The sequence below is a fragment of the Stigmatopora nigra genome, chromosome 7 (genome assembly GCF_051989575.1).
Source record: "Stigmatopora nigra isolate UIUO_SnigA chromosome 7, RoL_Snig_1.1, whole genome shotgun sequence".
NCBI classification, from domain to species: Eukaryota; Metazoa; Chordata; class Actinopteri; order Syngnathiformes; family Syngnathidae; genus Stigmatopora; species Stigmatopora nigra.
The window spans coordinates 5,302,966-5,327,588 of NC_135514.1; the positions used below are offsets into that span (position 1 = coordinate 5,302,966).

Consider the following 24,623-nt stretch of genomic DNA (forward strand, 5'->3'; position numbering starts at 1 on the left):
TAGATTCCCCTTCATTGTCAGTCGCTGTTTGTACCTACCTTGATTGTAACTTAGGCAGACAGTAGAGAGGAGTTTTGTTATTTTAATTAGGAGATAAAAATTCAAAGGGCCTCTCCAGGCAGTGTGCGGTATGACAGAATCAAAACGATGAAGTGGCGCACCCTGAAGTGTGTCTCGTCACAGTCGATTGGACGACAGATAGGCACAATTATTTAAATGTGACATGCACACACAAACACACACACATTTGCAAAAGAAGTGTAAACGCAAGGGTGGCATATTTTAATGCCATTTTATTCCTTTGACACATTTCTCATAGCCTAATTTTCAACGCTACTGATAGTAAGGGTTTAAATCAAAACCGGAATGTTAAACCTTCAATTTTTTTATCAAATAATAATGGGAACAGTCTTTCTCAAAACCTCATGATTTACTGATATGGCACTCTTCTGTCAAATTACTAGGTTTGCAAGGATTTCTGCTACTTCCTTTAAATCCACCTTGTGTTTATTAGAAGCAACTTCATGCTGTTTACGGGCTGGATTTAAAACCTAGCATTTTATTGGGTTTATGTAAACATGAGTAATCGGTATTACACATTTGCAAGGGCTTTCTCATCATAACCCCCCACCCTTACGCTTCTCCTTGGGACTCTCTTTATTTCACATCAGCTAGGGCTCAAATCACGTTCCCTCTCAGCCTGACACTGCGATGGTATGTTTGCACATCTTTGAAAGCAAACAGCGTGCTTTAATTAATTGTCCAGCTTTCCCCAGAAACAATGTCCTAATTCTGCCATTTAGCTGCAGCGTATCATGGTTTGTTATTATCTTTCCAGCCAGATTTCTGTAAATAGTCATATTAAAAACTTGAATCTCTTCAATGGAAAATGAAGTATAGTTGAAAAACCTGTTATGTCCTGAGATAAATATCATCTAAGTGAAGCCTTCAATACCTTCCCTTTTCTCCTCAATTCACCCAGGCCTCCTCCTTCTTTGATTTAATGATTTTTTTTCAGAAGATTTTTAAATGAAATGCTTAACGACAAAATACAACAATCAGAAAACATATATGACCCTTTTCAGTGTTTTCAATGAAAAAACATGGTTGGCAATTTTGTGCAGCTGTTGATGACGGGCTCTGATTTCACTGTCAGGATTTTGTTCTTTAATGCCAAAATGGCGTAATGCAGTACCAACTACAAAAATACCCTTTGACTACATTATGTTTTTGTAACTTTTGAATCTTTAAAAATTACAGGAAGAATGCTGACCTTAACTTACCTTTTTGTTTTTTTACTGTTGTCGGTTTTGTTGTGGTTTTCAGTTTTTTTTTTCATTTTTCAGTTTGCTGTAGTGTTTTTTACTACTCTGAGTCTTGAATCAAATTGGTCATTGACCATACTGAAAATGAAAAGTGCTCCTGTTCTATACTGCTGTTGTTAGCCAGTTGGCTTCGTTTTAATTGATTTCACAGCTTCCTCAAAAAAAGTTTAAAAATAAAGAACGAAAAAAGTTGAAAAAATTACAGTGAGGTGAATTGTGTTATTCTTCATTTCACCATGAGTTACTTGAAATTCCATCTATAATAATCACGGTATTATGGTGATTGATGATAAATCTGAAGCATTTTATTTCAAGACACACCAACAAGCAGTACTGTTACTGAACTGAACTGACCTTTAAGCCTGGACTCAGCGTGGGGATATGGAACCAAACTTCTCACTGAGCAACATCTTTTCTGTCTGCATTTTGTCCAGGTGGCCAACTGTGGTGCACCACCACCAAAAACATGATGGAGGGCGAAGAGCTGGTGGCGTTTGCAGTTGACTTTGACTCACGTCTACAGGCAGTTAATCACATGTCTTTGAGCGAGGGCATGTACCCAGCCAGGCTGCTGGACAGCATCCAGCTCTTGCCACAGCAGGCTGCAATGGCTTCCATCCTACCCACTGCAATTGTCAACAGTAAGTGTCCATTCACTATTATTCACATACACAGTGCAGCAATGTGGTGTGCTTTTGTTTAGACAAACAGAAACATGCGCTTCCTGTTCTGCACACTCACACACTTGCCCATGGTCACCTGCTTAACAAGAAGCGTCGTCTCCGCAAGGCATAGATTAACCCAGATGAGTCCGCAATGGAGATAAGAACCAACGACCTTCAAGTTTTGGGTTCACATAAACACTCAGAGGATCGGAGTAGCGTGTTAATTGCAAAATACAGGCTTCATGCAAATAGTGGATTTGTTTACTTAGCCAGGGCTATCTAGGTTCACCTCAATGGGGAGGTAAGCAGATGGTCCAGTGTTCTTTTTTTTTGCCCTTGAGAAAGGGCACAAATCTAGCGGTAGCAGCGCAGCAATACGCAGCAGGTAAGTATTTGGAGAAAAAGCTTTATAGAACACAGGATTTGGTTACAACTGATACTCAAGTAGAAATAAACAGGTGTACACCAGGCATTTTTGCTTATTTGGTTATTCTACCCCATTTCATAATATAGCTTGTGCAAATGTAAAGTATGTTCCCTAATAGGTTCTGTTCTTCCGTCTTGTGTCTCTCCAGAGGACATTTTCCCCTGCAAGGCCTGTGGAATCTGGTTTCGCAGTGAGAGGAATCTTCAGGCACATCTGATGTACTACTGTAGTGGGCGGCAAAGAGAACCTGAGACGGTTGTTGAAGACAGTGACACTGGGCCCCACCAGACCTCCACTATCTGCCCTTTCCCACAATGTAACAAGACTTTTTCTGGGGCCAGGGGCCTGGAGATGCACCTGGCCACCTCACACAGTGGTGAGTGACAACAAGAATGAAAAACTATACATTTTGATATTGGGTAAAACCTACACCTTTGCTCTTGAAAAGATGCCTTATACATGTTTTAAGACTGTAGACCAGAGGTGGCCAAGTCTGGTCCTTGAGAGCCCCTATCCAGTCTGTTTTCCATATCTCCCTCCTTTACCACACTTGAATCAAATGATCAACTCATCAGCAAGCTGTCCAGAAGCTTTATACCGATCCCGATTATTCGATTCAGGTGTCTTGGTGGAGGGAGACATGGAAGGACTCAAGTGACTCTCGAGGACCAGACCTAAGCCACACTTACTGTAGAATGCAGCAAGATTTAGGAATACACTTATCTTCCTGACAGCTATAATCACTGACAATGTATCCCTCACCAAATAAAAATGAAATGCGGGGATATCCTTGGCTATGTGCTTGTGTATTTGATGGTCTGTACAGTTAACCCTAAAAGAGAACTGGGAGGCGATATTCTGAGGTTGTCCCTTTTATCTATTTCACAGGTGTCAAAATGGAAGAGAGTCTCCCTCCTGGCACCAGCTTGAAATGCACAATCTGTAACTACACGGCAGATTCTCTTATTACATTCCAGCATCACATCATGTCTCACCTGTCACAGGCGGCCTTCAGATGCAATCACTGCCATATCAGCTTTCAGAGCCACAGGGAACTCTTACAGCATCAGGACTTACATGGACATGGCAACAAACTTCACAGAGAAGGCGACACCACCGAGCATTCCCCCAGGGTGTCTGAGGAAAGCCTCCAGCAGCAGCAGCAGCAGGCCTGCAGCGAGCTGGCCAACAGAAAGGATTCTCTGTTGGGAAGCCCCAAAGGGGCCCTCAACAAGGATACCAGCACAGACGGAGAGGCTGACAAGGCTGAGAAGAAGACCATGCTGTCTGTTCAGAAGGGAGATGGCCACCCAGGGAGCAAAGCAAGTTTTTCCTACACTCGGATCAAATCTGAGCCCTCGAGTCCCCGCCTGGCTTCTTCCCCCGTGCAGCATAACATGCCTACATTTCCCATGGGGCCCTTCTTGTCTCAGTTTGCTTTCTCCCAAGATATTTCGGTGGTTCCACAGGCTTCCGAGATTCTCGCTAAAATGTCCGAGCTTGTTCACAGGAGACTACGTCATGGAGGGAACAGCTACCCACCAGTCATCTACAGCCCGCTTATGCCCAAAGGAGCCACCTGTTTTGAATGCAATATCACCTTCAGCAACCTGGATAACTATTTGGTTCACAAAAAGCACTACTGTAACAGTCGCTGGCAACACATGACAAAGTCACCTGACTTCTCCGCCCTATCTGACAAAGTCCCTGAATCTGTGAGTCCGAACAATGGTCACACTTCTGTCGGCATGTTGACTGGATGCCACCCTGCTGAAGGCGACAGTCACCTAATGCAGTCTGCCTGCCTGAACACCAGTATGTTGGACATGATCAATGCTGGGGCCAAAGGGCCTGATAAGGATCTATCCGTGCAAGTGAAGAAAGTATCGACACCAACTGGGGTGGAAGAGAGGCTAAATGGAAAACAGATTGAGGGGAAAAGCCCTAGTACCGGTCTAGTGGAGAGCGACAACGACCCGAACAAGACGACCTGCGATGCCTGTAATATCACCTTTAGCCGCCATGAGACCTACATGGTACACAAGCAGTATTACTGCGCCACTCGTCACGACCCGCCCATGAAGCGCATGTCTAACAACAAGGTACCCTCCATGCAGAGGACCATGAGAACTCGTAAGCGAAGAAAGATGTACGAGTTGTGTCTGCCAGATCCGGATCATCAAAAGAACCCCATGGCACAGCCAGGTTTCCTCGGGGTCCATCCTATGAATCCTTGCACGTCTCAAGAAGTGGTTGACGGCCTCGGAGACCGTTTCCATCCCCGCTGTGACATCTTTCCAGGCATGGTCCCTAAACACCTGGAGGCCTCTCTGACTGTCACAAAACCTGTTTTTACCCCCAAATGCAATACAGCAGAGCCACAGGAGTTGGATGCACCTATTGATCTCAGCAAAAAGTGTTCGCCACTCTCTGATAAGACATGTAGCTCTCCAAAAAGACTATTAGACTACCACGAATGTGCAGTGTGCAAAATAAGTTTCAACAAAGTGGAGAACTACTTGGCGCACAAACAGAAGTTTTGCCCAGCTACTGCTGCTTCTACCGCTCAGAAAGCACAACAGACAAATCCACAGCAGCAACAAGACGAGCAGGGCATCATGGACACTACTATGTTGCCAGACGTGAAGAAAGAAGGCGGTAACAACCCAGGTGAGACCTATGACAAGAGCCCAAGCAAATGTGAAAAAAATGGCAATGGTAAGGTGATGGTGCAGAATGGAGGACTGTTCCCACCTCACCTGGGACCCGTGCAGGGTCTCAAGCCTTTTGCTGAAGCACAGCTTATCCCGTCAAAAGAAGAGAGCAAGAATATGTATCTCCCTCACTGCCTTTATCCCGGAGCAATAAAGAAAATGAAAAGTTCTGAGCAGATTTCGCCATATTTTGGGTTAAAGCCCACTGACTATGTGAGCGGAGGACCAGTCCTACATGGAGAGGCCGGCGAACAGGAGCAGAGTGTTAATGGGGGAGGAAGCGGAGGTGAGGCGGGAACGAGGGAACTGACCCAACAACCTGCTGCTAATGGCTGTGCTCATCCTGGCAAGGAGCCTCTCCCCCTGCTGCCCAAAAACCGAGGGATGGTCATTGTCAATGGGGGACATAAGACGGAAGAACGTTCAGTCACCGCGCCGCAACAGGAGAACCAGCCCCAACCAGATGGCCAATCCGCCAATCCCTCACCGACGTGGGCCGGAGAGAACCCAGCAGACTCCAATGAGAACATGTCGCCTTCCTCCAAGTCGCCGAACGAGGAAGCAGCACCCACAGTCAATAAAGGCATGAATGGCTCCGGAAGTAGCAAGTACTGTCGCCTCTGTGATATCCAGTTCAACAACCTGTCAAACTTTATTACTCATAAGAAGTTTTACTGTTCATCACATGCTGCAGAGCACGTCAAATAGGAAGACGGATTCTCCCCATCAAAAGCTATTTTTTCCTCCCTATCTCTATCATATTTCCCCTTTTTTTCTCTCTCTTTTTTTGTTTGTCTTATTTTTTGGTACACTGTGTCTGAAATAGTGCATCACGCAGTGCTGAAAACTGCTTGTGGACAATCAAGAGATGTTTCTCCTGTCTTTTAATGACTTAAACCATGCAAAAATCATTGGTTAGAAAAGAAAAGAAAATGAATCAAGAATAATATTGGTGCCACTTTCACATTAATTTATTTCACAATCAGTATTAATGAGTAGTGATTTTAATTTAAATTCAAATGAAATTTATATCAGAGTTGTTTGTAATGTTATTGTATAGGCATTCTTGTGTAGCACACATTGTTTACATTGTAATGTAGGCTCAATGAAACAATAGACAATACGAAAATGAGATGCATTTTAGACACAAAAATAGCTACTGAGGCACTTGTGTATTCTTATTTGCTGTAGCAAAATCAGTATATGTTCCAAATGTAGACTGCTACTGATGAATTGTTGGCCACTTGGTGGATCGTAACGGCCACAACACTGCGTTTTACATTTGGCATATACACATGGCTTTGCATTCCTATGTGGCTGTTTGTCTGTCTTTTTTCTTCAAATCAGATGTGGACGTTTTCATAAAGATGGCAACATTCTTGTATAGTACTCGTATTTCTGTTTAATGATACACTTTGGTCTCCCTTTTTGAAAATTTGCTCTTAATGCAATACTTTGTAAATGGGGGAACATTACTGAAAGCAGTATTATGAAATGGGGACTGTGCATATAATTATTTGTTTCCCCACTGGGCGGGGGAAAAGAATTACATTTATTGCTAACAAACAAGACGGGTGGGAGCTCAGTGGGAATACTGATTATCATTCCAGTGTCCTGATAATGGGAGAACATGTTTCTTAAAATGTTGTTGCTATGCATGTATATGGATGGAATTAAATTCCAAATCTGTTGGAAATTTTTATTTTGATGTGGTGTCATAATTAAACTTAAATCCTCAGGATAAACCACAGATGTCAGCTTTTTATTTTGCACCAAGTGTGACATAATTCTTCTAGAATTACACCTTTTAAATCATTGAATGCAATTATTTAAAAGTCTGAGAGGCCAGATTAAATTCCAACGTCATAAAAAGTGGCAGAAACTAATTTAAACAGAAGGAGGAATTCTTTGTACAGTAGATAAAAAAGCTGCACACACCATGTTAAATTCCAGGCTTTTGCTATATCTATCAAAAACTACGAGGCCAAGTTATAAATTGTTCCCAACGCTCGCCACTATAACTTGTAAAACATCAAATAAAAGTAAATCTTGGAAGTTTTGTGGGGTGAATCTGATGAGTAACTGTTACTGAGATGTGACTGTTTTCAGAATCAACTAAAAGGTAAGATCGAGACCCGTCCCGGCCCACGGGTTTTAGAACCCGGCCTGACCTGAGCCCGGCGAATTAACTTGATTTTCAGGACCGAGCCCGAAGCAAACCAGAAATGTCATATTTTATTTGTGAGGACTCGGGACTCCCGAAATGGGACGGATGTGGTTTATGATAACACATTAAAGCCTGTTTTTTTGTAACAAAATTTAAGTTAAACAAGACTGTATGAACATGTATTTTATATAATACAGATCTTTAACGATTTCAACTGTTTAAATGCCTGCTAAGCATCGAATTGCCAGTGTTTTTACTCTCATATGAAAGCAAAGGGCCACTTTGACTTCATTCAGTGAAGCCAACATAAGTTAATGTCTCATGATTGGCTTCACCTGTGTATGTAGGTCTTACAAGAAAAATAATGTTTCAATAATTAGTGCTAAAGATATTTGTTAGGTTTACCCTAATAATCCTAACAGTATTCAAATCAATAAAATAACAAGGGTGCCCAACTGTTTACACTTCACACTTTTGTATAAGTAATTATTGCACCTTCTGTAAATGTTATAAACTTCATTTCACTTCTCAAATATCACAGTGTTTGTCTGGTAATATATATTTAACTGAAATTGCTGATCCGTATAACCAATATTTTCTAAAGGAAAATCAACACAGAGCCTTCAGTGTAAAAATAACAGTTGGAATAATATCATATTGCGTGAATAATCTCATCTCATTTTCTGAACCGCTTTAACCTCAACTAGGGTCGCAGGGGCTGCTGGAGGCTACCCCAGCTGACTTAGGGTCAGGAGATACCCTGAATTGGTGGCCGGCCAATCACAGGGCACACGGAGACAAACAACCATTCACTCCCACACTCATACCTAGAGGAAATTTAGAGTGTCCAATCAGCCTACCATGCATGTCTTTGGAATGTGGGAGGAAACCGGAGTACCTGGAGAAAATCCACGCAGGCCCAGGGAGAACATGCAAACTCCACACAGGTTGACTGACCTGGATTTGAACCCAGGTCCCCCACTGTGAGGCCGACGCGCTAACCACACATCCGCTGGGCCGCCCTGCGTGAATAATTTCACACATAATTCGCACTGGTGTATAAGTCGCACCCTCGGCCAAATTATAAAAAAAAAAAAAAAAAAAGGGACTTAAAGTCTAGAAAATACGGGACACGCTACAGTCTTCAAACGTAAGGGTTTCAAATTGAGGTTAAGTTGCTGCGTGAATAGTTTTTAGCTAGGGGGGGAAAAAAACAAAAAAAAAGCAATTTATCACCATAAATACGTTTCTATAGCCATGACAGCACGAGAACTTTACTCCACAAGATATTAGCACACTGGCAAATAAATATATATTAAATATATTTCCTTTGCTGATACAGCATCCACAATTACAATTCTATTCCGATTTAATTCAAATTACCTAGAAGCATATGCACCCAGGTAAAAACTCTGCTGGTCAATGGACTCACAAGCTAAAACATGTAGCACGACTTTGCCCAAGTCAAATTTCAAATTTCACTTAATCCTACATTAAAGTAATATGCGAACATTGTAAACAACAACACCTGTCGAAGAGAAATCGTGCAACTTTGAGTGTCATATTTTTTTTCAGTTGTTGCTATTCATCGAGACCATTTCCAATGCGTTTCAATTATTATAGTAGTTATGCTAAATCATTTAAAATTTGGAACGAGTCTACCTCCCATTTTGGTAGATGACATCGGTAAAATCTGCCTGTTTGTTAAAGTTTCAGCAACCTTAGTATTCTATAGACGTCAGGCAACCCGGACAAAGGGCAAGAACTAATTGGCTGTTTGGTGGTGGGCAGGACATCTGGTGTGAAGGGTCAAAACAATAACAACTGAAACAGGAGTAGTCATTTTTGACTTTTGAGTGGAAAGATCTAAGCTTAACCATTGAAAATCATGTAAGAAGTATTGAAAACATGTTTTTTTTCAGGACTGTTGAAAAATTTGGGTTTATTTAATCAATAGTCTAAGTGTAATTCTTGCTCATGGTTTTTTCAATTTTATTTGGATTTTTATTTTCATTGCTTTTATGGATTATTTTTTATAATTTTTTGGGGGGTATTTTTGGGGGAGTTACAAATACATGTTTTTCTTCCCAAAACAGGTCCTTGAACAAATTCATTTATTTTAATTAAGATAATTTATACATTCGTTTATTGCCCTTTGCAAAATAAATTGTGGCAACAGTAACCACAGTTGGGTGTCAGATGGGGGGCCTCAAAAGATTGTCTCATTAGCCGCAATTTGCTCCTGGGCTGCATGATTGATGCTATATGTCCGTTATGAGCATAATAAAAACATTTAAGGGGAAATAAAATCATAATTTATGCAAGACAAAGCCTATGTGGAAGAGAGAACATTGTGCCAAATATAGTAGACTGCCAGTACTTGTTGCAAATTTATGCAGTTCCTTAAATGTAGATGTCTCTGATGCTGTGCAAGTTTTCTACCAACTGTTCCCACAAGAAGATTTAATTTGGGATGAATTATGATTAATTATGAGCAGAGTCACATCTTGAATTATAAAAGTATGTGTCTATGAATGTACGAATACTAATATACTGATTTTTCTGTGTCAAGTCGGAGGTATTTCTTGTATTTTTTAAATAACTATTGTATGTTTTCCCCCCTAAGGTCATCATTATATTTAGAACATCAAGACTACTGTGATATTAAAACATCATTTTGAGCAGTGAAGTGTGTCGCCTTTCCTACGATAAGGAGTAAATGCTCATTTTAGGTAGGCTGGAATTACAACCTAGATGATAAGATTTTCTCAGTCCAAGACAGCAAATATTTTATCAAACTGAATACCCCCCAGTCATCCTCAATTGAAGCTTGCAATAGAGCAAAATAGTTTTTGAAATAATACCAAAAAAATATCCCTATATGACAAACCTTTTTGGTCGTGTATAATCTGTCCATTATGCTGCAAGGCAAAATAAAAATGATATCCTTGAATGTTGTACAAGATAATTATCCAGCATTTTATCTCCGGTTTTGCCTAAATATATTTTATGTACATGTGTTGGCCCTGGGTCATTGACTGTGTTGTTTGGTTTGTCGCTGGTTGACTAACTTCCTGAGAAACTGGCTGATGGCAGATGGCTTCTTGTAGATCATTCGACGGTCTCCATCTTTTATGTGAATGTGATGGACTGATGGGTAAGATTCCTCCAAAAACTTCTTTTGAAGCTTGGATACCATCTGGTATGGGAAAAATATATTTTCTTCAAGTTTGATATGATTGTTCTCACATCAATTTCAGTATAAAATATTCAGTATAATGTAAAATTTAATTTTCTAATCAAAAGTCACTTACTTGATTTAGGTGAAGTGGGATTTCCTGATCAAAACAATCCCCAGTGATTACACTTACAGAAGTCCTGCTGGATAAGGGCTTAAATCGCGTAATGTCCCTAAAATATATAAAATTATTTTCTTTTAAATTGTCTGAATAAAATACTACAGTGTTCCCTCGCATATCGCGGTTAATGGGGACTGGGACCCCCCGCAATAAGTGCATTTCCGTGAAGTAGGGGTGCCCCTTCAAAAATGCTTAAAGAAACGTCTAACACGTGCACAAAAGCACCACCAAGCAAAAACATCATAGTAGTCCGTATGGAGGATCTTCTGCAGTTTTTTTTGCATGTAAGAAACATCGTTAGTGGGAGTTGTGAACATTGTTTTTTTTGGGCGGTGAAGATGCGCCTGTAAACAGCCATGACGTCATCAATGCGATTCCTGAACTCTCACCATGTTATTGACCATTTCTTTGATATAATTACTAATTCTTATTGAATATTTTGTTTCCACCTCTTGTAAAATGATGTAATTTATAATTTTAACTTAATATCTTTAAATTATTTATTTATTTTTTTCCTGAAAAAAATCTGTGAAGCTCAGAGTTCGCGATAGCTGAAGCGCGAAGTAGCGAGGGAACACTGTAAATGTCTTTCTTACTGTTTTTACCTTACTTGAGCTGCACTTTCATTCATAAAATAATGTTCATCCACAGAACTACTCTGATGGGCAGGGTTACTTAAAAGGTATTTCTGGAGAAGAAACAAAAGGGTGGGGATCAGTGGGAACAACCAATAAACAGAAAATGGCAGAACATGAGTGCGCCTATTAAAGAAAATCTAATGTAATCTTATCTGTTGATGATAATGTAGCAGCAAATGGCTGTATTTGACTTCAGTTCAACAGTAATTCTAGAGCATGCTCTTGAGATATGATCTACATGCTCTACTGAGTTTGGCAAGCTTCTGTGCACATTATAACCTCCACTAGCTTGTCCAAAAACCCTTTTCTTCAACCTTGGAAAATTCGAGCACAATGATGTCCTTATCGCCTTGGCAACGACTGTAATGCTTGAAAACCTGAAATAGGTCCCACATCGCAACTGCCATCAAATTCTGGGTGGGAGGCTGGCAGCAGCGAATAAGGAGACAAGAGCAACTGCTTACATTCACCCACAAGCAGATGTCATTGCATCATGAAAACAGTGGATATGGATGGAGGTTGGAATCCTTCAAATGACACTGTTGTTATTTCCATTGAGAGTAATAAATTAACTAAAACCTCCATAAAGGTAATATGTTTTTTTGAACAGAGTAATGGAGGTATGCATTGTAAAAAATATTTTCTATTTTAGCTGAAGTGTCATTACCCTGTAGCTTTCATTTTATTTTATACTTTAAATACCTTCGAGGCAAATAAGTATACAGTGTGTACTTGCTCTGGACAAAAATACACACAACATATACTCTAAGTACACAGACTGCAACTTTTTAACACCAAATAGAATTGCATTTAGGACCTTATTAATGCAAAATGTGAAAATCCTGCAGCAAATATGACTAAAATCACCCAAAGAATAGGAACAAACAAAAAAAAAAAACCTACATTTTAAAAAAAGTAACACATTATATGTAGCTAGATGGCTGAGTTTAATATTCAAGCCACTGCCTCACAAACTGTACACGTCATCTGCTGACTGTAAAACCTTTGAATATAAAAAAAGGCATTGAATTGGTGGCCGGTAGCATGTAGCGGAACATGTTTTATTTCTCATGCTTTTAAAAAATGACATCTGGTATTGTCGGCGTTCCAAATGCATATTTTCTGAGCGCATGAAAACAAAAAGGCCTTGCATCTTCCAGTGGTGAGGCATAGCATAGTCTAGCAATAGTACCACCATGTGGTAAAATGGAAGCACTGGATACATTTGGAACACAAACAAGTCCCTATTAATTATTTCAAATGTTTAAAAGAAAAGACCTCATGAACATTTGAAGTCAAGCCAAAAATATATGCTCCTATGTTTAGTAGTCATCCTTCCAAATGTGGCATTCTATTTCATATTCATTCCGTAAATACCTCAATCTATTTCCCAGTCGTTTTTTCCCCAAATTTGACTAATCAATATCATGTCCTCTGGGAAATGTGCCTTGTGTTGTAGTGTGTGCGTGTTGAAGAGTGTGCATTAGCCTGACCTGCCTCTGGATGATCTCCGTGGAGACATTTTCTTTGATAGTTGGTTCAATGACTCCCAGGATGATCAGCAAGCGGCTCAGCCCGGAAGCCGCTGAAAACTGCTTGGCTTGAAGGGACGGCAGCAGCTTACCATACCTGGCAAAAATAAACAGAGAAAATCTCTCAATATTTGCATGAGCCTCATAAAACCTAAAAGAAATTCCACTAGGTTTTAGCCTTCCAATCATTTGTACCAATCCCTAATACCTATTAAAAAATAGCAAAATACTACAATCCACCAACACATTTATTTTTCTTATCTGCTGTAACTAGAAAAAGCGGATGAACCAGGTTACCGGTAAAGACATTTATTAAAAATACAGTTTCAAATTGGAATAAACTAGAGGCGAGCTCATCCATAAGAACTTGGAGCTTTGGAGCCAGAACAGGTATAGAACATGAATGGTTGGATAAATGGGGACTCAGCTTCAACCTTGCAAAAGACTCAAATGTAAACTGATGACAAATCTAATGACCTTTTCGTATCTTTTTTTTAAATCAGAATATTCACACTGATTGACTGCGGTCACCAAGAGTTGTCACTGTATGATTTCATCGCCACCCAGTGTTCATGCCTTCATTACGGGACATGATGAAGTCTCCATGACTCGAAGGAAGTAGTCGTACATCAACTTTTGCAGTTGAAAATGCAAAACTTTCTCAGGAAAATACACTAAATTAAAAAAACGGGAAGGGGGAGGCAAAAACATTTGACTGCAGAATGAAAAATCCTCTTTCTGGGTGATGAAAGAAGAGCACGGCAATTTTGTAACTCAGGAGACCTAATCGGTCTTAGCTCACTGGTGCTCTGAATTGGCTGGTCTCAGCCGGTGGAGCGCAGTCAATGTTGCCATGCGCTCTCTGTCGCCAACTCTGTGCCAAGCTGCACAGCCTGCCCCTAAATGCTGCCAGCACACCGTATATCATCCACCAAGCACTGCGGGACAGTCGTCCCTGTCTTATTCCTGAACTGGGCCAGAATTTCATCACTTTGGATCCAAATTTTTTCTAACAATTATTTGACTGTTTTATGAAGCAGAAAGTAGTTGGACTCACTAACAAGTATTTTGCACTTTGGACATGACTAGTTGTCCAGAAAAAAATGAATTAGATATTTGAGGGCCATCAAGATTTCCCTGACACTCTCAAAACCAAATAACTAAAATAAAAATTGAAATAAGAATTATATAAACTTGTGTACGCTATCACAGTGTTTCATAGTAGAAAGTTTTGCGATTAAGTTTGAAAGAAATGTATAAAATAGTCATTTCAGAATGAATCAGCTATCATCTATGAATTGAAGCAGGGAGAGGTAAATAGGCTATTTCCACTAATAAATAAATAAATAAATAAATAAATATAAATATAAATATAAATATATATATATATATATATATATATATATATATATATATATATATATATATATATATATATATATATATATATATATATATATATATATATATATATATATATATATATATATATATATATATATATATATATATATATATATATATATATATATATATATATATATATATATATATATATATATATATATATATATATATATATATAAAGTTAGAATTTTGTTGTTTTTTTTACAACATAAGGCAGTTTTGGAAGGAACCATTTGTATTTGTTTTAATTTAAGGTTGTATGTCTACACCAATGCTTCCTTATGAAAGCATCTTTTTGGTCTAATTATATCTGGCATTTAAACACACAAGGTGAGAGGCTTCCCTTTTTCCTGGTAAAGACAATATGAAGTGTAATGTACTTGATGGTTAGAGAATGTCGATGGTTCAACTAAGAAAAAAAATCAGATATAAGTGATGTTAAGCTGATGCAAAAAAGAAAAAAAAGGTATTCAAAGACAATTTAGCATCTTCTCTTCATGGTACAGTAAACTTTCCCCATAATTTCAATAAAAGAACAAGACAAAAATTACAGAAGTTGACTTTTGCAATTTCCACTTTCACTTTCGAAAAACTTTTTGAACCAGAAGAATGACAGTTTGACATTTTCATCTTCCTTTCCACAGTTTTTCCCTGAAGTCATTCTGGCAGTACAATTTAGACCTAACTCCAAAGGGAGTTTAAAGTGGCTGAGCATTTTCCACCTGTCACCCTTTTTCTCAAACCTTGATACCAAAAATAACAAGGAAGAAAAACTTGTATCAGCCCTAAGTTCAAATCTGGTTCAATCATTCCTGGGTCTGGCATTGAACCTTATTTCAAGGATTTCTCCAGCCACCTGTCCAATTTCTTCCTGTTCCCCATGCCCCATTTTTAATTCTGCCCTGGAGTGAGGATTATGCGAAGCAAGGCATGCGTGTCAAAGGGAAATTTAGTGGGTAAAGACAGCCAAGATTGGCGGGATGAATTAAAAAGATAACGTGAAGAGACGAAGTGGGGGAGCAATGTGGAGCAAAAACGCCTTGCCGTTGTTGGTCATTTCAGATGGGCTTTTTCCCCCTCCCAACAGGAGCGATGAGGCAATATCTAAATTAATAAAGTGATGAAATGAGTTTGTGCCGTGGACTTTCTGCTGTTTGACTTTCCCATCTGGATTAGTGCAGCCTGAATGGACGCTCTGTTACTTTTGTTACAACTGCGCAATTCACTGTCGGAATTTGGCCCTGTACTGATAAGCCTCCCTTCTTCCGCCATCACCTCCCTCTCCTCATTACCATCTCATTTCGTATGCAGGGCCTCTGTTACCTGAGAGCCTGCTCATACAAAAAAAAAAAAGAACTATTACACGACTTTCCGCCAACTATTACAATGAGTAGAGAACATTGCCCATTAAATAGGATCAGCTAACTATTACGAATAAGGAATACAATAGTGGTTGTTGCAAAGTCCTCTAGAAGGAAAAAAAAGGATCAATGTCTAACTGATGGACACAAAACCTACTCTCAGTAGTTGAGTTGTTTCATACATTCAGATAAGAAGGTCAAAAATTGTTTAAGAAAAATCAGCTTGTTGCATAAAGTACTAGTAAGCTGTTGTTCCAACAGTTGATTTCAAGTAAGAACTTTCAATGGAAAAAAAAAACTGTTAGCTAGTAAATGACAACAATGTTAATTACTGTATTTTATCGCATGTTAGCCACCTTGGTGTATAAGCCATACCCTTAAAATTGCCTCAAAATCGTTGAAATTTACAATTGCTCTATTTTCTATACTCATGGGTTTAATGTGTTAATTTGAAGGGAAAATCTTAAGAAAAATCATCGCATGTGGTATTTCTGAGATACTAGATAAATCAAAATGATCACCTGCTGAATTGTGGATTCCTAGGGGTTGTTGCCTGCATGCAGACAAATTAAAAAGGAAATCACGTGAGCAGTACAACTAGGAAGTGTGTACATAGCGGTCTAGTTTGTCATCCCTAGGTGAGATACGTTCGTTTTTTACGTTTTATGCAAGATACGATTAATTTTTTTCTTGAATTTCATTCATAGGTGTCAAAATAACTTTTGTTAATCATTTTATCTGTTTATCTTTTCTCTAACTTGAAATAAATGACCGTATAGGATGCATTGTCTTGCGTTATGGCGCTTCGTGAATGTCAAGTCTGGTTTATGCGCGTATAAGCAGTCTCCTCGATTGAGTCATCTTTTTGACTGACAAATACGGTGTAAGTGCGAGAAAATACGGTAAATTATATATTCCAGTAATGACAACATGAAATGTTAAGTTTTAAGCGGACAATAAAGATGAATCAATTTATGTATACGGTCGCTTTGAAACTTAATGGACAACTCTTAATTCCTTCCCATCAAATTAATCAAACCAATCTGTTCTCTAGACTCCGATAGCCTCAGAAACCTCTACACCTCTACAAGTCTAAAAATATGGTAAAAATCTGTGACAATTATGTATATAGAGCTTAGAAAGAATATGCAATACATTGAAAGAACACAGGGTGTCCTTCTTGCACCACAACCAAACACAGAGCCTTAATCCAGGACAATAGTGATCAACTCGAACTGCTATAAATTCACGAATAGTATAACAGTCCATCTTAACCTTTTCACCAATCTGGTGTCCTACAAGAGCAATTAGTGGATTGCAGTCAGGTGCTTCTTGTTTCCTGCAGAAATTTCATTGGTTAAACTCTGTGCTGGATCGGTTGGAACAAAAACCTGCACCCACGGCAGCCCTCGAGGACCGGTTTGCCCACCCCTGCTGTAGTCTCTTCATCTCATTGTTCTATACAGAGAGGCCTAGCCGAAGAGTCGTCACATTTAATGCTTCTTTATGCTTCAATATCCTAGCATTGGTAGGAAGGTATTGGCCGGATTGCCTGGCAATATAGGACATGGCTGGAGAACAAGGACCACTTCTTCCTTTCAGTACACAGTAAATTTCAATAAAGAACACATTTGCTTTAACTACGCTCGAAAAACTAAAACAAAAAACAAAATCAATTGAAAAAAGTGGAGAGTTGTTTTTGTGAGGCAGACAATGGGAGGCCAGCAAGAGTGAAGGGAGATTATCAAGCAGGACGCAACACTACAGCGACAATTTTATAAGAAAATAACGGATACAGAAAATGAATTTGTGTTGTGGGGTATTTTGTGACATCGATTTTGTTTTCGTATAAATTGCAATGGTAATTTGCATATCATAGCGTTTCGTAACTTGGAAGTTTCGTATTTAGACGCATCTGTGAGTAGAGACACCACTGTCCTTGAGTTCCACACACTGGGAAAAAATAACACAACTTGTGCTTTTTGAGATCCATAGAGGACAAAATCTGTTTCATTACATTTGAAGAATTTCCCATTGATTCAGCATTGATTTATTTATTAAGGACTATGTCATCAGACAGGAAAATTCAGCATTGTTTTGCTCACTTAGCAAATATGTCACCCATGGGGTAAATTAGTTTTATTGTCCACACGCAATTGGCAGAGAAGAGACGTGCTGAATATTAAATTAATTAATCTCCAGAGACAAAAAAGAATTATCAATGTGATTTCTTAACTGCAATTTACAATACACAATTGTCTAATTCAAGCTGGAGCCTTAGGAAATAATGGCCAGTCTTGAGAGGCTGGAGAGCATAATTACTTATACTGCAATTGTACACACAGAACACTTCGGCAGCTTTAGCATTTATGTAACGATGAGATTAAGCCCAAAGCTTTGGGTGATTTGCAGCAGATATAAAAGTGATTATGGAGTACCAGCCCTTTGCAGAAGCTCCTATGTTTTTTTTTCTATCTAAAACAAATCATTTTTGGGTACCTCTTCAAACCAAAAAGCATGGTTTGGTTTCACAAATTAAAATAATTCCAGTTGTTGAGGTGGAGTAAGAAATTCTGCATATAATCCAGAGGTAAAAATGTTGTGGTCGCACTTCACTATCCAGTATGATGAGAATGTCTTTCAAAACCTTTGACCGCATGTGTATTCCAAATTTATATTACATTTTTTTCTACTGGAAATCTTCTGAAAATTACATTTAAAATACGGTACAGCAAAACTTCACAACTTCAGGGATCAAGTATTAGTATTAACAAATACATATATGAAAAGTACAGGAACAATAATGCAGACTTGACATGGGAGCGAAGGGGGAGTGTGTTCCTTCGGTAGCATGGCTCCTACTAGTGAGGAAGTGGAATAGCAAATGCAAGTACAGGGAAATGTACACTGCTATATTGTACAGTGGCACAGCAGCACAGCACTGACTAACTTAAATCACTTGGTCCTCGATGCAATTTGTCCAGACCCCAGACATACCCTGAGGTTTGCACTAATCTCTTATGCTTGATCCGCCGTCTTATTACTCATCAAAAAGTATTATCTATGAACGGTCCAAAATGAGACCCAGGCTGAGAAAATTCTAAAATTAGAAAGCTGACCCATTATAAATCCAATTTAGTTGAACCCAGATGAATGCACAATCATGCGCAGAAATCCACTCCTGGAAGATGGTGGTGATTTATTTCATAGAACGCAACAGAACTAATTTTGTCAGTGATCCTCAGTTAATGAGCAGAGCTCTGATGTATAAATCCTCCTGTTCTACAAAAGCTGATTTAGTCTGACCAGATTCCTTCTCAGGTGCAGGTCTGCTCCCTCTTGCATTAAGTAGTTTGTGATGTGGATGTGTCAATTTTGCCGTGACTTGTTACGTTTGGTGTAATCGGGCCCCACATACCCTCTACCCCAGCCCCCGACTTTAGCGGTCTCTGGTCAGAAAAGGGTTGGGGACCATTGGCTTAAACTGTATGCAGAAAGCATATTTTATATGGTTACATAGAAAATAAACTTACCAGTAATCTTTCCATTCCTCTTCTTCAAAAATATCCTCTGGTATAGGATCAATCAAAACCAGGTCTCTCACTTGCCTAAAAAACAAAAAGGATGCATGGATAAATTTTACTTTTATTTTCCGTTCTGCTTATCCTCACAAGGGTCACAGAGAAGGATGAATATATTGGTGCAAAGTGTGTTTTATTGTCATCTGTAAAAGGAAACCAGATGAGATGGGTGTTCATTGCCAGGCAGTACAGTAAAAAAAAACTTGATAAGTACAGAAATGCCTTGTTCTAGACTGGAGAAGAATAATCTTACTTAAAAAGTATGGTTCTCCCTTCCTTTTTTTAAAAGATGGTGATCCATGTTTTATTCCTTTCTAGGCCATAGCATACATGGGTAACAAGTTATGGCGCTCAATGTGTCTTTCTCTGGAATCACATGTTCCAGTCCTATTAGAATCATGACCACACACACTGTGAGGGTAATATTTCCATTTGGAAAGGTGTCACCTCACCACTCGTTAATTTTCTCCCTTGTCAGCAGCAATACCGTCCCTGAGTAAACACTAAATCTTTCATCCCCAGGTCCAGCTTCGTGTCACATTAATCACGACAATGTCACCTGGGTAGCTGAGTTAAAGAGGCAGATGGGAGTGGACACAATAATGTATTTTTTATGCAAGAATGAGAAAGAGAAACATTGAATCATGCATTTACAAAACTTCAACATTTGGTTTCTTTTAAATTTTGGTGGAAAATTATTTTAAGATATACAGTGGTACCTCGATATACAAGCTTAAGGTGTTCAAGGACCGAGTTTGTATGTCAATTTTCTCGTAACTCAAAAGAACATTTCCCATGGAAATTAAATAAAAACAAATTAATTCATTCCAACCCTCTAAAAAAACACCCAAAACAGGTTATTGGATTGGAAAAACATTTTTACTTGTTCTAATTTGCCAACAAATAACTAGTGGTTTAATATTAGTAAAATGTTTTTAATTGTACTAAAATTATACGGATTTTGAAGGGGGGAGAGAGAGAGACGGACAGAGAGAGGGGGGACTTTTTGCACGGCAACGCGCTCGTAACATAACATAAACAAATTTAAATTATTAAATTATGGAAGATCAACATGTAAGCAAATTCAATCAAAAACGTCTTGATACTTACACATCATGAATGTGACTGTAAAACCTGCTGTTGAGTGTGCCTATCTCTGAGCCAACCAGTATGAAGGGCATGGCAATCCCAGCAGCTTGTAGCAAACGGTGCAAATCATCCACCATCCTTTAAGACAAAAAACAGTTGGTTGCAGATAACAAGATTTAAAGGAGGGCACACCAACTCTGGTCCATGAGCGCACCTATCCAGTCTGTTTTCTATATTTCGCCTCTCCAATACACCTGAATCAAATAATCAGGATCTTTTCCAGGCTTCTGGAGAGGTCGTTGAGGAGTTCATCGTGTAATTTGGGTAAACTTGAGGAGAGACATGTAAAACAAACTGGATAGGTGACCTCGAGTACTGGAGTTGGTGACCCCAGGTCTAAAGCAACATGGACTAAACAGTTGACTTTTAAGAATATATCAGCAATGCATAGGATACTGTATGCCAGGGGTCTCCAAACCAGTCCTCAAGGTCTGCTGTTTTTCCTAGTTTTGTTTCAACCGATCCAGCACAAACAACAAGCAGCCCCTGTCTGCAATCAACTTTGTGACCCAAATTTTAAAAATATAAAAAAATATTTTTAAAAATCTGAACTTAGGTGATGGGCTAATACGTTTTCCACAATAGCTGACCTAAAATTTGCTAAATACAAAAAGCATCTGCCTGTGGTAATAGCCTGTACAGTAGATACCGATTTATTTGCATAGTTCATATTGTAGAATGTATATACTTACTGTCCAGTTGTGGATTTTTCCCAAACGTTCTCAGTTCCTGTGGTTTCATTCTGGATTAGACGTTTGCTAAATCCTAGCCCCATTCGATCATAGGTACAAACCTGCATAGAGTACAAAAAATACAGGCGTAAACAGATTTCTCAGTGATCTTTAAATTTAGGATTCAAATTCTTCAAAACATGTTTCAGATGTAACTTTGGGAAGTGTTGGACAAGTGGTCAGCTTCTCAACAGACAGTTCTGGGGTCGAGGGTTCGATCCCAGGTGGGTCCTCAATGTGTGGAGTCTGCATGTTTTGCCTGGCTTGTGTGGGTTTTCTTCGGGTACACCGGTTTCCTCTCACATAACAAAAACATGCGTTGCAGGCTGGTTGAACACTTGCCCCTAGGAATGCATGTGCATGCGAATGGTTGTCCGTCTACTTGAGCCCTACAATTGGCTGGACACCGATTCAGGGTGTCCCCCACTTTGTTCCATTGTTTTGTGTCCATGTCTTGCATGAATTTGGATTTGAATCAATCTTGCAAAAAGCCTCTTTGGTTCAAGTTATCTGCTTTGGCGTCCAAACCTACTCAGCTTCACCGGACCATAACAGAGATAATAAAACAGTCAAAGCAAGAATAGCAAAGAATAAGAATATCAATTGTAAAAATCCATTTGACTAAAATAATCATAACAGTGTCATTCAATTAAAAAAACATACCTAGAGGGAAAAAACCCTCTGAAAAATAACTTAACCACAATAAGTGAATCAACTATAGGAATGCGAGACCAATGTTTAAATGACTGTCATACCCTATACAAGTATTGACATTAATTTTACACACTGCAATAATTCCTCACCTTTGTTAATGTGGCAACACTCTCTTGGACATTAAACCAAATGTCTGAGGACATTCCGGTTGGTGAATCTAGTATAACTTAAAAAAACAAAAAAACAAAGAGGGGGAGGTTATTAGATGGGCTCATGAAAAAAGGCTTTCACATGCATCTATGCCATAAATGGTGCTTTTAGTATGATTTACCAACTGGATTTCCTTGCCCTTTACATAGTAGATGCATTCTTTGACCCAGGCCAACATCTATCATCCGGCCATCTAGGTAAAATCACAAAAGTATTGCAGATATTTGAATAATTGAGTTTTTAGTGCTTTGTATTCAATGAACAGCAAATTTGGTGTATTTTTTCAAACCTTTTGGCAGGAGCATCTGTCCTTCTCTTTGCAGTGAAGCATAGTTTAGAAATGGCGGGATGATGATGATTAAAAGTAAACATTTTGAAATGTTCAAGAGCACAGAGGTTTGACAAAAACGACTTTTGGAATCATCTTTGCCATGTTGACCTTTTTGTGCTACCTGTATTTTGGAAAACAGAGAAAAACAGTTCATTGTTAAAACACAGGTCAAAAATAATTGAAGCCATATTAGTTTCTCGTTCCTTAATACATTAGATATATTTGAAGAAAAGGTGTGATAAGTGACAATATGGGTTATAGTAGTAAGAGAACTGGATTAAAAGCTCTGAATATTCAGTTTATATATATATATATATATATATATATATATATATATATATATATATATATATATATATATATATATATATATATATATATATATATATATATATATATATATATATATATATATATATATATATATATATATATATATATATATAAACTGAATATTCAGAGCTTTTAATCATTATATTTTTTAAATAAATGTTTTCTGTGTTTTTAGTTCAAAACTAATTTTGTAAAATTTTTATATATATATATATATATATATATATATATATATATATATATATATATATATATATATATATATATATATATATATATATATATATATATATATATATATATATATATATATATATATATATATATATATATATATATATATATATATATATATATATATATATATATATATATATATATATATATATATATATATATATATATATATATATATGAATAGTTTTCATTCTTTCAGGATTACATTCATGATCCAGATTAATATAATTTATTTCATTCCGGATTATGTTCAAAGAACCTATGATAACCATTGATGCGATGCAAAGAAGTTCAATTTTTTGATTTACAACATAGGCACATGATTCATACATTTGTGTCTACTCTTTTTTAATCGTCCGCCTAATATGTAATCAATTGAATATTGAACATTACAATACCTTTTTAGCAGCACTAGTTTTAAGGTCAGGTTTCTTCTTCATAATGAAAAGAGTCCTATAAATCGTATTATTTAGCAGCAAGGACTGTAAACTGTATTTGAATTTGATAGACTCAATTGAATTGACTTCCTGGTAGTGCTACGGAAACAGGGGAAAGGCAAATTTCAATGTCTACTCAATTTATTATACATATAAGTATATATGTTTAAAATGTTTAGTGTTTTTGGGTTAACCACCATGCTTAGCATTATTTACTGTCAAATTATAAAAAAAGTTCTTAAATACCACGTGTTGTTGACAGATATGGCATTTTAGATCGTAGTGACATTGAAGAAATTATATAAATTCAAACGATTTTGTATCTATTATTTAAAATAATCGCGTTAATAGTAGGTATATTGTCGTGATCCCCTCCACTGCCCATTTCCTCAATTACTATCAAAAGTACTGTTTCTATGCCAGTCCATATATATTTGTTTTGGTGATGCCCGATACATCAGAAGTGCAGTGCTTGCGTTCTTCTTTTGGCCTGCAGACGTCGCTATATTCTACTGATTTAAACCTGAGGATTTTGGAGCCATGATTTGCAAGAGCCGACGATTACTGGCGTTATAGTACTGCATTTTAATGCATTTGAAGAGTCCAAATTCGTCATTGGGTTTAAAAACAAGTGCTGCAGCAACGTGACAGTGTACTGCTCTTAAAAAAAGATAAATATAATGAAAAATGTATGTTTTCTTATGACAACCCATTCAAATCCTTGATGGGGAGAATTTATTTACACTCCTGTCTTTTAAGGTGTTTGTCGTATCTCATTTTCTGAACCACTTTATTCTCACTAAGGTCGCGGGGGGTGTTGGAGCCTATCCCAACATACATTTTCTTGCACTTATGATGCACTTGATGTTACAAATCTGCTTTTACTATCAGCCAATCAGGAATCCGGTTATATATATATATATATATATATATATATATATATATATATATATATATATATATATATATATATATATATATATATATATATATATATATATATATATATATATATATATATATATATATATATATATATATATATATATATATATATATATATATATATATATATATATATATATATATATATATATATATATATATATATATATATATATATATATATATATATATATATATATATATATATATATATATATATATATATATATATATATATATATATATATATATATATATATATATATATATATATATATATATATATATATATATATATATATATATATATATATATATATATATATATATATATATATATATATATATATATATATATATATATATATATATATATATATATATATATATATATATATATATATATATATATATATATAT

The 24,623-nt window shown here is 37.3% G+C and overlaps 2 protein-coding genes across 3 annotated transcripts in view; one reads left to right on the forward strand and one right to left on the reverse strand.

Moving 5' to 3' along the window:
* zfpm2a (zinc finger protein, FOG family member 2a) overlaps window positions 1-6,876 on the forward strand; it is a 112,083-nt gene extending 105,207 nt beyond the window's left edge. For both annotated transcript variants that reach the window (XM_077720687.1, XM_077720688.1), the window contains exons 6-8: window positions 1,760-1,966; window positions 2,566-2,793; window positions 3,306-6,876. In XM_077720687.1, the coding sequence (XP_077576813.1) occupies window positions 1,760-1,966; window positions 2,566-2,793; window positions 3,306-5,839 (2,969 nt within the window). In that variant the 3' untranslated portion in view covers window positions 5,840-6,876. The remainder of the gene's footprint in view (window positions 1-1,759; window positions 1,967-2,565; window positions 2,794-3,305) is intronic.
* A 2,519-nt stretch (window positions 6,877-9,395) lies between these two features.
* LOC144199207 (uncharacterized) lies at window positions 9,396-23,365 on the reverse strand. The gene is made up of 11 exons (XM_077720689.1): window positions 23,220-23,365; window positions 22,210-22,372; window positions 22,042-22,113; window positions 21,860-21,936; window positions 21,018-21,118; window positions 20,287-20,403; window positions 19,129-19,203; window positions 12,789-12,924; window positions 11,263-11,345; window positions 10,613-10,709; window positions 9,396-10,497 (listed from the first exon to the last, which is right to left on the reverse strand). Exons 1-11 carry the CDS (start codon window positions 23,259-23,261, stop codon window positions 10,330-10,332), a joined length of 1,131 nt encoding a protein of 376 aa, XP_077576815.1. The 5' UTR covers window positions 23,262-23,365; the 3' UTR covers window positions 9,396-10,329.
* Window positions 23,366-24,623: the final 1,258 nt, after the last annotated feature.

What these genes read in the sequence shown, in the direction of transcription:
- LOC144199207 (XM_077720689.1), bottom strand. Translation starts at nt 23,261, where the DNA reads ATGAAGAAGAAACCTGACCTTAAAACTAGTGCTGCTAAAAAG. An exon ending in AGGGCAAGGAAATCCAGTTG is followed by an intron (nt 21,937 to 22,041) that starts GTAAATCATACT and finishes TGTTTTTTTAAG; the next exon opens with TTATACTAGATTCACCAACC. An exon ending in TCCCACTTCACCTAAATCAA is followed by an intron (nt 10,498 to 10,612) that starts GTAAGTGACTTT and finishes TTCCCATACCAG; the next exon opens with ATGGTATCCAAGCTTCAAAA.